At 39.2% G+C, this 15,629-nt stretch overlaps 1 protein-coding gene across 42 annotated transcripts in view; it reads right to left on the bottom strand.

Moving 5' to 3' along the window:
• ptprsa (protein tyrosine phosphatase receptor type Sa) overlaps positions 1-15,629 on the bottom strand; it is a 212,707-nt gene that overhangs the window by 83,854 nt on the left and 113,224 nt on the right. For 28 of the 42 annotated variants that reach the window (XM_079890978.1, XM_079891018.1, XM_079890986.1 and 25 more), the window contains one exon: positions 4,455-4,652. In XM_079890978.1, the coding sequence (XP_079747104.1) occupies positions 4,455-4,652 (198 nt within the window). The remainder of the gene's footprint in view (positions 1-4,454; positions 4,653-15,629) is intronic. The other 14 variants (XM_079891019.1, XM_079891012.1, XM_079890981.1 and 11 more) reach the window with 1 other exon arrangement.

Below are 15,629 nucleotides of genomic sequence, written 5' to 3'. Positions count from 1 at the left end.
ATCAAAGTTATGGTTAAGGTTTGGAAAGAACTGGTTAGGTGAGGTTAGGTTAAAGGTTAGAGGTTTTCAAACACACAAATTCCACACAGAATGACTGGACAAAATGCTAAAAAGTGCTGTCGTTTGCTCAAAGAAGCTTCCAGACATTCTCAATCTATTCTGGCAAGAAAAAAAAGTAGGTTTTATAGGGGGTGGCAGACAATCTGGCCGCGGTCTTAATCCATCTGCATGGCTGAAACTGAGTCCGGCTCACTGCCATGCGTTTAGGCCCGAGTGACCTTAAAAATGTCTCTGCCGAAGCGCAGATGTCGTCTCTCCCTACAGAAAAACTCACCGCCTACATCGTATCAGACGGCCGGTGACTCGCAGATCGAGAGGCTGCTCAATGGGTGGAGCTTGACATCCAGCCCCGCCTCTCTGTACACAATGGGAGGAGCTTGACATCCAGCCTCGCCTCTCTGTATGCAATGGGAGGAGCTTGACATCCAGCCTCACCTCTCTGTATGTAATGGGTGGAGCTTGACATCCAGCCCCGCCTCTCTGTACACAATGGGAGGAGCTTGACATCCAGACTCGCCTTTCTGTATGCAATGGGTGGAGCTTGACATCCAGCCTCACCTCTCTGTATGTAATGGGTGGAGCTTGACATCCAGCCCCGCCTCTCTGTACACAATGGAAGGAGCTTGACATCCAGCCCCACCTCTCTGTATGCAATGGGTGTGGCTTGACATCCATCCCCGCCTATCTGTACGTAATGAGTGGAGCTTGACAACCAGCTCCGCCTCTTTGTAAGTAATGGGTGGGGCTTGGCCTCTCTGTATGTGATGGGTGGCGTTTAACATCCAGCTCCACCTCTTTGTAAGTAATGGGTGGGGTTTAACATCCAGCTCCACCTCCGTGTACATAATGGGTGGAGCTTGAAGGTCCATTCACATCCTAACCCTAATTAGGTTAAGCTCCACCCATTAGGTCCACAGAAGTGGAGCTGGACTAGGTCGAGCTCCACCCACTACACCCACAGTGATTGGTCTGTATAAGTGAATACACTTTTAAGTATAAACAGACGCAAGCCATGAAAGCCTTCAAACTACCTAAAGAGCATGACGTTTCTTCTATGTAAAGACCTAGAACTGCTACACTGACCTAAAGAACTAACAATGAAACATCATTGTCTTCAATTTTCAAAAAAACATATAGCAATGCTACAGAAGTTCATTTGGGTCCATCAAGTCACAGTGAGAGTCCTGCTCTTAACCACTGTAGCAGAGCTTAAAAGCCATCAATTAGACAAGCACCTCGGGGCCTGTTCCAATCAGACCGCCAGCCAGCGTGCACAGGAAGTGCAAACCGCAGCAGGAAGCTGTCCATTTATCTGTCCCGCGTTCCTCCCAAGGTATCGCCTGTGGAGATTTCAGGAGGAGCAGCTGTACCTACACCAGGACGAGATCCATATATCAGACAGCGGCCGCAACTGTGACGGCTGCTGCCAACTAAAGAAAGGACACGGGTTATTCAAAAGCACGCCAAATCTTGTTTTCCTCTCAAGAAAAATGACTTCGGCCCCGGTATGGAAACTAAAGAGATCAGTTTCACTTCGGAATTGAGATAAAAACAGGAAAGCAGGAGTCTTGGCTGGCGTCGATAGCTACAGGCCTTTTTCTCATCAGCATAAATCCCTCCAGGTCGGAGGATCGGGTAGCAGGATCACTCTAAAGTAAACATCCCTACATAAGACACCTTCACTCGCTCTCAGGGCTCTGCTGAAAGAGCTTTCAAAGACACAACAAAACATGTGATGAACAGTCAAGTCAGCATGAAATCAAACACAACCACTTGAACTAGGATAAGGTGGTCTCCTAGATGAAAACTACCCAAAACCCCACTAAAACCAGCTGGCAGACCAGTTTGACCAAGCTGGGAGATCAGCTAAGGCTTACTTAAGCTAGATTTCTTCAGCTGAGCATCTAAGGTCATTAAGGTTGTGAGGCATGTTGGGATAATGTTAATTAATAGCCAAATACATTACTTTCTGGTCTCATATGTATATGCAAAAATTAAGCCAATTTTTTCACAATCCAATCAATTCCTGATAAATTTTCTACTTTACATCCAAGAAACACCTCGACTTACAGAAGTAAAATGGGGTTTGAATGCCATTTCATGTTGTCTTTACCTTTCAAGCACATGAACTTTGGAGGACCTGCAAATGTAATCCATCCCTTGGGTACAAGACCTCAGGTGATGTTGCTTTTGGCTACTTTAGAGATCCAGGCTGGGCCGGAAGGCTCCAAGGCCCCAGCAGTTTTCAGCCATCTAGGCTGGTTCTGCTCAGATGATAAATATGTTATTGTGATGGAGTTGAGCAAGCGCTCGGTGGCACACGGACCGAGGGTGTGTCCGGCGGTCAACAACAGAACCGCAACTGCTTGGCCGGAGCTTCTGAAATTCTAATCTGTTATTCTTCTGTTTTATAACCATCAGAATATTTGTGGCCGGTGAGAGTTGAAGCAAAGCCAGAGAAGGAATTTTCTTGAGAGCTGGATGTGAATGAAGAACACTAGATGGTTTAACTAGTAAATCCACACACGCAAACTCGCACACAAAGACTTTCTGCAGTGTGTCATCCCCAAAAGCTGGGTTGAGTCTTGAGAGAAACTGGGAAATGTTTCATGTTAGTGGGCGAGGAGAAGAAAAAGAAATAAGGAGGGTACAGACAGACGTGAAAGGGAAAGCAGAGGGTAGGACATGCATTTTAAAGCGAAGTTAAAATGCCATCTGCTTCAGGGACACTAGGAAGCTTGCGCACTCACTGAGACACTTACCAAAGGCTTCTGGAAATGATAATAAACAGAAAAAGAAACAGAAAGGAACAATAAAACAGCACATTTTAGGGTCGGATTCACAGCAGCTTCACACATCCTGAAATCAACAGAGTTTAGTGGGGAAGATCTCTTTGTAGGATGACACGTCAGATGGTTAGATGCACGTTAAACAGATTTTAGACACGTTTTATGATCTCATTTGATGATAATAGAGCCTAGCTTATGGGGGAATCTCACAAAACCTGCCGAGAACATTTCCAGGTTTCTACATTTACAGAAACTACTATGTTAAATGTATAGTTAGAGATAAGGTTAGGTTTCTGCTTTATATATAGTGTGTGAAAACACAGTCAGACAAATTGCTCTTGATAAAATAAATATTGCCTTAAGAAATTCATTAACATCTCTAAAGATTTAGAAAAATTTGGCATTTTAATTACCAATTAGACGTACCAAATAAATACTACTAAAAGCATTTAGATAACTCACTAACACACAAATTGAATTAAGACCATGATTATAGCTAATTTGTACATGCTGTATGCTGAGCATACTGAATTTAGTTTGTCTAATTAGTAGTACTCCAATGGTATGTTAATTATTAAGGGCTAGTCAGTGTTCTGCATGTGAATGCCGCCAGAAACCTGCTTCAATTGAAACAGAGACAAGAGAACAGAGAGTGAAGCACAACAACATGTTTGACCCACACACACAGTGACGAAAAGACAGACAAAACACACAGAGGGAGGACAGGTCGCACAGCCTTAGCTGCTAACTGTTTCGGCTGTATGCTAACAAACATTTTCAGATTTGTCTGGTTAATCTTGCATGTATGTTGGCAGGGAAGAGAAATTAGCTTGCAAAATGAGCTACGAGTGCTAACCTTGAGGCTAGTGACTTCGCTAATGGAAGCTAAAAGGGTTGACTATTTAGTCCTCCTTGTCCTCAACCGGAGAAGTCAAAGGCATTTGTGTTCCTGTACCACAGCCAACGGTGTTACGGAGGCCTGTGATACCCCCTCAGCGAGTCTGGGTCTTCCATTAACACGGAGCAAAACAAAGCACTCAAGTCTAACATAAGTGAGAGCAGATGTAGCCGTTCACCGCCAAACCATTTTGCTTGAATCTGAAAGTTTATTTTGAAAATGCCATGACGGATCCTGAAAAGGGGAACTCTGGGTAGGCGAGTTCAGGTCAAGGGTTGGTAGCTGAATATCTACTGCCCATACCAATTTGCATCAACAGCTCTGAATCAAATGCAACCCAATAGATTTTCTTTTCTCTGTTGCTGACAAATCACTGACCCACAACGGTGGCCTTGGGGCGACTGGAGCGCTAGACTTAATGAGATATATAATTAGACTCTGTTTTACTGGGTCTTTCAATAAAGTTTCATTAGCCTAAACCAGACATTAATCATACGCTTGCCACAAAATCTGGACTAAGCTCCTCTGACACTGTTCATTAAAAGTCATTATCTTTCCATTTCAGCTTCCCTAGCAACTTTAGTGTGTTGCATTAACGCTCTGGGTGGTTGTTTTGGATGAGCGCAGGGTACCTACAATCAGAAAAAGGGCTGATACAGAATCCTAAAACAGAAGCAGTGAGAGGAAAAGAAGTATATTAGCAGTACTGGTCTTACCTGATCTGAGCTGTTTGATTCTGCCATTACTTGTGCTAGGGTCGATGGGAAGGAAGTCTTTGAACCAGGTGATTTCCGGGTCGGGGTTACCACTGGCGGCGCAAAGCATGGTAGCCGTGCGTGTGCGTTCCACTACCTTCAGCTGTGGGCCCATGTCAATGTTGGGGAACCCCCCAGGAAGTAGGTCTTCTGTTGGGGAGAACACAGAGAAGTTTAAAGACAAGCAGTAGACCATTATATGACAATTACCAACTGGAAAGTTGCTACTAAGCAAGTTTCTGGAAGAACCACCTTGACATGGAATGAGCTCTGTAGTGGAGAATGCGAGAGGTTTGGACACAAATAGTGTACATTCAAGATGTCAATAGGGGCTTTTGCAGTGGGTAGTTCTAGGAACTCAGTTATAGGTACTAGCCACCAGGGTGGTTCCCAGAGAACTAAATGTTCCCCTAGGCCCATTTTCCTGGTTGCATTCGCACAGCCAGTAGGAACTCTGAAGTGACGTAAGCCAATACTTGTTTTGCACTTTTATTTTGAAGGTGCGGCAGACATTGACGGTGCTGAGAACGCCAGAGCACACAGTGCTCCTGTTCTCCGTCTTCATTAGTTTGCATAGTTTACAATCTGTTTAACAGTCCTGTCTAATATGTGATTAGATAAAACTGTTATAAAAAGAAAGCAAACCGTATATGAATATATTGGCGTTTGCCATGTGGTTGATGCCCAATGTCGCTAGCTGAGCAGAAATACATAATCATGTTTGGTTTTATCCCCTCAAATTCGAGTTAGCGTTAGAGTTAGAGTTAGAATTCCCCCTTAGCGTAAAAGTTGAGAGGTCCATTTATCACTGTTTTCCATGTTCGTAGAGTTAGTTTGTGGAGTAAATATATAGGCTATAATCTGTGTGTTTACATAGCTTTTAAAAAAAATTGCGGGTGCTGGTGTTTCGAACGCATTTGGCCAATCAGTGTACTTTTACGTCACAGGTAGATCCTATTGTGCTGGGATAGACCCTACTCTGAAGTAGGAGCTAATGTAGTTCCCCCAAAAGGCGGGACTAAAATCGTTCCCAGTTCCTGCGGCGCAAACACGCCAAAAAATGGGTACTTCCATTATTAGTTTAATAAAAATGTTCCTCAGGTATGAAAGCCCCTAATAACCTACTCGAAAGTTCCTACTAAACGAGTATCTAGAAGAACCAACTTGGCTTGCAATGAGCGAGTGGACCTGTTTTTCTACAGGGACCCTCAAGGGGACTTGCTGAGGGGCAATCAAACATTAGCATAGCAAAGAGCACACCATCATACATACCATTCGGGCCCTACAGATCAGAGTCTACACTAGCGACAGGGCTGTTTAACCGGGGCAAGCACTGGTGACATTTCACCCCAGGTTCCTCCATAGTTGAAGTCAATTTGAAGAGACAGGTGACATACAAACACACAATAGAGTTTGACAATTCACCCCTCTCGCTCTTCAACAGAATCCAGTATGGCTGATACCTGCTGTTGTAGGCCAACACAAGCTTTCACGCTCTTCATGGCATCTGCTGTAAAGACAATGACTGATAATATAAAAGGGAAAACCTCTCACTTCTTTGACCTGGCGTGACTCACATGCTGGCAGAGAACCGTGGACACTGTAGACTTCGCCAATGGGCACAGGTCAGGCTCTAGGTGTGAAGGTCACATCCTTTGAGCCCTTTGAGAATCACAAAGGTGTGCCAAGGCTCATGACATTACAGGGAAACAAAGCAATGCACCTAGTACCAGAAACAGGTTGTTTTTACACCAAAGAAAAGGGACTAGAACCAATGTTTTGTGCAATGACCTTTTATTTCCATGTTCTATTATTCAGTGTTGGCTGGGGAAGCATTATGGCTGCCTATTGATTATTAACCAGTGGAGACAGGAGGTTTAAAAGTTACTGCTTGGGGGAGGGGGGATGGGGGGGATTGTCCTTTCAAAAGCAGCTATTCTGTAATATTTTGGAAAGCGACATTCTGTGTTTATTGTACATGTGATCCATGGCCGGATTATCCATGCTGTGACACCAGAATAGGATTTCTGAAAACCACACAAATTAAGCCTTGAACACAAGATGAGTAATTTGATTTGAGCTTAATTAAAGGCAGCAAGTGCTGAGAAGTCTTGACTGGTGGTGGGCGAGTGGGAGCAGCAAACAGAGTCACTGATAGAAATGTCAAAGCAATGCAAATTCTTTTTGTGAAAGAGGTCGAGACAGGACTGGCAATAATACCAGTGCCATGGTGCTGCATATACTGCCATAATGACTGCGGGCATGCAAAAGCAAATGGAAAGAGTGTCTATATATTCACCGGGATGCAACAACTGAACTGGAATCATCCGTTAAGAGAGCCTCACCACGAGCACTTCCAATGTAAGAGATGTCCTCTACGGGTAATAGTAATGGAGAATGGCTAGAAATAGAATTTGCCTTGCAGATGTACTCTTCAAACACTCAAATTGGTTCAGGGTCAGTTGCTCTGGTAAAAAACGAAGGAAATCAAGCAGTAGGCATGCATATCCGCGCCAAGAGCCCTTAGTCCTGTCCTGCCTGGCTTGTATTCATGCTTAAAAAAAGCCCTGGAGTTACAACTCCAATATTCCCCACCAATCCGATCACACAATTAGGTAGCTATTGTCTCCACAACAGCTTTTTGATATTGTCACAAGCAGTTGATTTACAATTAAGCTCTGGGCATGTGCACTAGAGCCTCGTGTCGTCCCATAACCCTCAACGCCAGTTTTAATTGGAAGGCTTTCAAATAGTCGTCCATTAGACAAAACACAGCTTTCCCCACTCTCCGTCACCACGCATTTCTGGTGCTAGATGCTAGCCGATGCTTTGTTCTGCACTTTGCGGAGGGCTAATTCAACATCATAATTCCTTAAAATACATACCGGAATGCAATTACAGGCCTACGCCGGTTCTGGGTCTGTCTCTGGGCGGCTCTGAAGGCCGCCTCTGGCCTGGCTAAGAGGCTGTTAAGCCGTGATGATAATGATGCTGTTATGATGTTCAGCGTAGCGGGCTGAGTGCACCGGCCACTTTAGCCAACAGCTGCGTATTCACCGATTCAGCAGGGCACTGAAGTCGTCCTGAACCCCCTGCCCCTCACCCCTAAACCTCCAATCCGTTAGCTTTGACACGGGCTTTTACGCTCGATGTTATTATCTGTAATTGCATTTAATTGTAGCTTGTGATTTAATGGCATTATGCAAGTGACAGGTGCAAAGCCTCTTAACCTGAGCGGTCAGTTTAGTGCAAGTGGATTTGCAGACGTGCAACCATGGTAATAAGCAAATGAGTTTTGATTGATTTATGATGATCTCTGAAGCTCATTATCCGTGCAGCTGTAATATTTCACATCACAGATTAAAAGTAAAATGGCTATAGCGGCTTGTACATCAAATATGAAATCTGTACACAACTGATTTTTCCTTTTAAATCTTTCCCCGCCAGCATTTAAAAAAAAAGTTGCCAGCGACCACCACTGTTTTATTCTAGCTTCATGCATTTTTTATCAACACTTGAATGTGGGTATGTTTAATTTGCATATTTCTGCTTCTTCTTCTCCTGCATTCTGATCCAGAGATTCAGTAATCTTTCAGAAGTTGCGTAATAGCGCCCCCTACCGTATAACAGTGAAAACGCGGAAAGCAGTAAAATTACGTAATTGGTGGAGAAGCGCCGTTTCATAAGTGACAGAAAATTCCGTCAATGGCGGGGGGAAAGAGTTAAAATACAACCATAGCGTCAAATAATAGACCATTTACTATGCATAACACGACATATAACAGCAAATACAATGAATAATACTAAATATCATGTATGATACCCAGTTTTTGCCGCTGGGTGTTTATAAGTAATTGAGTTCTTGTTGATTTATGATGATCTCTGAAGCTCATTATCTGTGCAGGTGTAATATTTCACATCACAGATTAAAAGTAAAATGGCTATTGCAGCTTGTACATCAAAATAAATAGGTAATATATACACAACTGCCGCCTTCTGCCGGCACCGTGGCATTCTTGTTAACAGCTTTATCAACCAGAGACACATTTTATAATTACACAAAGCATTCTTTGAGTAGCGTGCATTTTTAAAAACTGCTCTCCAGCAAACACTTTCCTGCTGATAACAGTCTCCGGGGCGGCATCGAATTCTGTAGACGTGTCCTCCCCTGCACTGGCTATTTTATTATTTTCACTTACCGAAATGATTTAATTTCATCAGTTCCTTAATAAGGTTAACTGATTAGCTCTCGCCACAGCCAGAGATGGCTTTAGAAGCACATTAAAATGACAGAGAACTCTGGGAAGGAGTGGGCGGAAGAGCAAAAGAGAGAAAACTGGGATATAAACCATATGATGGGAGGTGGAAGATGTGTTTTTTTCAAATGCAGAACTAAGGCGACATTTAACTAATCTGTAGCCCCAGCTGTTCGGATTTGAGAGGTGGTCAATTTAATTTCCTGTGCTCCAAAAACAGCTCAATTAGCATAACAGGAAGTGCATGAAGGGATCCAGATACACTATCATAGCCCAACCTCTGTCTATTGGTATTTGCCAAATAGTTTGCCTAAAGGATCAAAGACAATCCCAATTTCAAGAAGTTTCTTAAAAATGCTTAAATATTCCTTTCTACAATAGACAAACTGAGCCTAAAACGTGGGGTTGACTGCTCGAAATTTGGACTTTAGATTTCCGTCAGCATTGGTGAAACTCGGGATTTTGCACAAATTATGGTAATTCACAACCCCAGTCACATCTATCGCCTCTGTTTTAATAAGACCCTACAGACTCGCAGAGACAGCTGTTGATTTATGTTTCACTAAAGGCATCATACAAACACCCTGAAGCCATTTTACCTTTTATAATATCAAATATAAAGCAAATACTAAAAAAATAAGGTGGAATATTATGCATAATACTAAATGCAAGCCCAAAAATCATGTTTAATACTAAATGTAAGCTCAAATATAATAATGTATAGTACTAAAATAAGGTAATATATATATATATATAAAATACTAATTATAAGTCCAGATTCCATGCATAATTTTAAATATAAAGTTAAATATCATAAACAAAATACTAAATATAAGCCTAAATATCATATGCAATACTAAATATAAGCCTAAATATTATTATAAAATACTAATTATAAGCTCAAATTTCATGCATAAAACTATATTTGGGCTTATATTTTGTGATTTATCTAATATTTAAGCTTATATTTGATGTATAAGAAAATAATATAATTAGTACTAAATATAAAGATTAAAACGATACGTATAAAGGTTAAATGTCATGTATGATACAAATTATAAGCCTAAATATCACATAAAATGCTAATTATAAGCTCAAATTTCATGCATATTACTAAATATCTAAGCCCAAATATAATAAAAAGATCATGAATAATACAAAATTATAAAGATAAAAAATTATATGCATTACTTTTATTAATATTAAATCATGATTAGATGATTTAATGCTAATCAGATCCAAGTAAACAGCTAGGCCTGCCAACGATCACTCACTACAGTGTGCAAACACTCAAAAACAGTGTGTGTGTGTTCAGTTGTGTATTACAGCGGCGCTGCAGACGTGTACAGATGCCCGTTCCCTGCAGGCGCTCCCCGTCGGGCTTTGATAACGCCGTGATCGCACAGGCTCCGTCGGCCGCGGTATAATTAGGCGGTGGCGTGTGGCGGTGATTGTGTGGCAAACGTCTGTCTGATACCTGAGCCCAGCTGTTTCTGCCACGCTGACTTATGACACCTGAGGAGGTGGAGCAGGGAACACGTCAAGCGATGATTCTAAGGGCCCGCGCACTTTTGGGGCCCCAGAGATGGACTTTATTAATGGAATAAATGGGTGAAATAGGGGGCCTAACCTCATATTCTTTCACAGAGCCCAAAATTGCTAGCGGCGCCGCATTGTGACAGAGTGACAGTGACAACCGGCCCGCTAAACGGCTCCCCGGCTGAGATCTCACAGCTGTGTTTACAGAGCCGAAGCCCCGGGACCAGGAGCGCCCGTGAAGGACAAGTGGCCAGAAGTCAAGTCACCTTCACTTATACAGCGCTTTTACCAATACAGATTGATTCAAAGCAGCTTTACAGTGATAATAGGAAATCCAAGTAACAGATTGTTTAGGCTTTACAGCAGCTCTAGAATAAAGTTATTGTCCAGCTGAAGTTAGTTTTGATTGATTCACTTCCGTTGTGAAGATCATTAGTTATTAACTTAAGGGCCGCTAACACAACACCGTTCTAACAGAAAACCCTTAACGCGCTTCGACCCGCTCACTCGCACAACAACAGTGTTTGACACTCGAGAACGCAAACCTTGAAACAGGTTCCAAGGTGTAAGCGTTGAAATTAAGTTAATATTAGTCATCTCAGAGGACTCAGATCAGTAGCAGTCGGGTGTCGGATCGAGGCCACTGCGCCAATAAAGTCATTTTACCTTTAATAATACCACATATAAGGCAAATTATCATGTTTAATGCTAAAATAGAAAGTACAATGACTATACGCTTAAATATCATATAAAATATAAAATATAAGTCTAAATATCATATAAAGTACAATGATTATACGCTTAAATATCATATAAAATATTAAATATAAGTCTAAACATTATATAAAATACTAAATATAAGCCTATATAATAAATATAAGCTTAAATATATTAAAATACTAAATATAATTCTAAATATCAAATAAAGTACAATGACTATATGCTTAAATATCATATAAAATATTAAATATAAGCCTAAATATCATATAAAGTACAATGACTATACGCTTAAATATCATATAAAATATTAAATATAAGTCTAAACATTATATAAAATACTAAATATAAGCCTATATAAGTCTAAATATCATATAAAATACTAAATATGAGCCTATCATATGATACATAAGCCTAAATATCATATAAAATACTAAATATACGCCTAGATATCATATAAAACACTAAATATAATCCTAAATATCAAATAAAGTACAATGACTATATGCTTAAATATCATATAAAATATTAAATATAAGCCTAAATATCATATAAAGTACAATGACTATACGCTAAATATCATATAAAATATTAAATAAGCCTAAACATTATATAAAATACAAAATATAAGCCTATATAATAAATATAAGCCTAAATATCATATAAAATACTAAATATGAACCTATCATATGATATAATACATAAGCCTAAATATCATATAAAACACTAAATATAAGCCTAAATTTCATATAACATATTAAACATGATCCTAACATGACATTAAATATCATATAAAATATTAAATATGCCTAACTATCATATAAAATATTAAATATAAGCCTAACTATCATATAAAATATTAAATAAAAGCCTAAATATAACATATTAAACATAATCCTAAATATTATATAAAATACTAATTATAAGCCCAAATTTCATATACAATACTAATAAGAAGCCCAATGTCATGCATGATACTAAATAAAAGCTTAAAAATCATATAAAATCTTAAACAAAAGCCCAAATATCACATAAGTCACTTATTGTGGACTCATGTTTTGCTCTCGCTCGCGTTACAGGACGTCTTTGCATAAATTAAAGAAACTGCAAACCTTAAATGCATTGGTGTGGGTTTTCTTCCAAACAAATAAACGAGATTACCTTCTTTTAAGAACAGCTAAAACCCTACTGGGATGAATTTGCTCTTTATAATAAAAATGGTACCCCTCCAAAAAAACAAACAAAATTAAAATGTACTACAGCAAAAAAAGATGAAAACCCTCGCTGTATGACTGTAAATATGAAACAAAACAATAAATGGTGACGCTGTGAAAGCTGCGTGAGCATCTGATCCTGTGTGCTTTCAGCCGAGCATCTATAATTCCAGCATTATCTGCGTCCACAGACTGAGTGGCCCAAAAGGACGCTTTCTCGGGGAGGGCAAATGGAAAAACGCCATAATGGAGCCATTTTTATTATTGGACTTAATTGCACAGCGCAGCTTGTGAGGGCGCCGGCGTCGGTGGAAGCGGAACTCCAGCGTGTCTATGAACTGGAGAAGAACACGACACACACATATGAAGAAGTGATTCCTCTGTCTGTCTGTCTGATTGCGTTCGCGTTCTCTGCTGGTGTCGGCCTGAAGTCTGAAATGAAGACTCGTTTGCTCGAGGGAACAGTTGTTCGTTTTGCATGGTCTAGTGCCGAAGCCGTGGAAGACAGTGAATGGCAGAGACGCTCTCTCAGACTCTTTAAATATTAACAGTTTAGTTCATCCCAGGCCACGGAGATCTGTAACTGAGACAAACATCGGCCGGAGAAGGTTCACGTGTTGATCTATGTGATCTCTTACATGTGTCGAGTCTTTAAGAGACTTTCTGATGGACGGTCAAAACCACAACAGTGATATAAGCCTCTCGGTCATGAGGGACGGAAACTGAGCTTTTCTTAGAATCGCGAGTTTATATCTCACAATTCTGACTGTATTTTTTACAGGTACAAGGTTTAAAAAAAAAAAAAAAAAAATCACAATTCTGACTTTTTCCCCCTGCAATTCCAAGTTTAGATATAAACTGAGAATTGTAAGGAATAAATTTGGAAAAGAAATTCGATTTATATCTTGTAATTCTGAATTTTTTTCTCACAATTTTGTGACAAAATTGCGAGAAAAAAATTCAGAATTGTGAGAAAATTCAGAATTACGAGATATAAATCAGAATTGTGAGAAACTCGGAATTGTGAGAAACTCGGAATTGTGAGTAATAAACTCGGAATTAAAAAGAATTGAAATTGTGAGTAAAAAATTTGGAATTGCGAGATCTAAAGTGAGAATTGTGAGATAAATGGAATTGTGAGAAAAAAATGTAACTGTGAGAAAAAAAATTGGAATTTGGAGATATAAAGTATAAATTTGGAGATATAAACTCGAAATTAAAAATAATTGGAATTGTGAGAATATTTTTTTGGAATTGCGAGATCTAAAGTGAGAATTGTGAGATACAAACTCGGAATTGTGAGAAATAAAATCGGAATTGTGAGAAATAAACTCGGAATTGTGAGATGTAAAATCGGAATTGTGAGAAATAAACCCGGAATTGTGGGTAACAAACTCGGAATTAAAAAAAATGGTATAGTGATTTTTTTGGAGGGAATTGCAAGATATAAACTTTGATATGTGAGAAATAACAGAAATTGTGAGATAAACGGAATTGTGACAAAAGATTAGAAACTGTGAGAAAAAAATTGGAATTGCGAGATATAAAGTCAGAATTGTAAGATAAACTCGGAAATGTGAGAAATAACGTGAATTGTACGAAACAAATTGGAATTGTGAGATAAACTCTGAATTTTGAGTAAAAAACTCGGAATTAAAAATAATTGGAATTGTGAGAGAAAAAAAAAATCAGAATTGCGAGAGCTAAAGTGGGAATTGTGAGAAATAAACTCGGAATTGTGGGTAACAAACTCGGAATAAAAAAATGGAATTGTGAAAAAAAAATCGCAATTGTGAGATATAAACTTTGACTATAAACCAGAGCCGAGCCGGAGCCCGTGCCCAATCAGGCTCGATTACACAGGATCAAAGCAGACGAGTTTCTCTTCCAGAGGCCAAGCATGTGCTGTGTGTGAATCCACATCTCCAGCCCGGGGAAACACGGATCTGACGGGCCAAACTCAGACAAACGCTTGAGTGCAGATAAAGTCCTGTGCTTGAGCTCTGAGTTACTTCAGCTGTGAATGAAACTAAAATAGTTCTGCGACTTTTTATTGTCTCATACGACGGCTGTCACGTAATGCTGATTTCAGTGTCTTAAATTCAGTGTGATATAAAATGTAATCTAGTCATCTTTACACTTTAAATTTAAAAAAGACCATAACATTTACAAAAAAAATCTTAAGATTTAAGAAAGACTTAAGAAAAAAAAGAAAATCTTACAATTTTTTTTTAAAATTAGCCTTACAATTATAGCCTATATTTTAATCTTCAAAAGTAAATTAAAGACATTTTAAGGCTAAAGCTAATTATAATTAATACAATCAATTGTGTAACAAAACTAATTCATATTTAATGATTAAATAGCGAGGTTAAAATGCCAAAATCAATATCTACAAATATTATTTTTTTTTAAATCATGTTGCTTTTTTGCAACTTTATAGTGGGAGATCGACGCCATCACCGCGTCGCGACGTATTAAAAAATATCGCAAGTCGCGCGACGGCTGATTGACAGGAGGCTGAGGGATCAAACTTGTGAACCCCAATTCCACAGCTGTCAATCATCTCTTGAAAACAAACAGGAAGTGATTCATGTGATCGTTATCGTAACTTACGACATCGCAGGCTTTATAAACAGACGTCAGATACTAAACGACTGTCGCGGCGACTGATAATGGGTCGCGACAGAACCCATGCGTTCTGGCAGATCTTAACGCGGCTAAACGAATGCATTATGCATCGGGGAGCAGCTGAGAGCGCCGCGGATGGGAATTGCTTTTGTTTATGAGAGGCAGACGCTCGTAACACAGCTGTATTCGACTCTAATCGAATCCCTGTCATCTTCTCTCTGATCTTCATTACTTCTATCACACGCGGCTCCTTTTCCTCTCATTAGTGTAGTGTGAGATTGAGGCACTACTCAGGTCGAGGTCATTGGAATACTATATTGCTATTCATTTTTACACGCTTTGTCTTCGGGATATATTTTTGTGTGCATGTGCAAATGTCCTTTATGTTTAGTCAATATTTCTTTACATATTCATAAAATGACCCTAACTAAAATGGCATATATTTTAGAAAAAAAAAAAAAAAAAAAAAAAAAAATATATATATATATATATATATATATATATATATATTTCAAATATTAACATTTATATGACAACTTATCAAAAAATATTAACATTGAATAAGTCAATATTTCACAATGTCATATTCATTCATTTTAGTCCACTTTGCTTTGTATATAATTTTAGTTGACAATGTGCAAAATACATAAATAAAGTTAATGAGGTTTGATTGATTAATATTAGTTAGGAAATTATCAATGATCAATACTTTGAAATTAACCTAGATTAATAACTGATGTAAATTTCTACATACGGTATGCTAATAAAAT

This window comes from Squalius cephalus, assembly GCF_949319135.1.
Source record: "Squalius cephalus genome assembly, chromosome: 13".
Lineage (NCBI taxonomy): Eukaryota > Metazoa > Chordata > Actinopteri > Cypriniformes > Leuciscidae > Squalius > Squalius cephalus.
The sequence above is the reverse complement of the archived record's forward strand: the minus strand, read 5'-3'. Positions and strand labels throughout refer to the sequence as shown.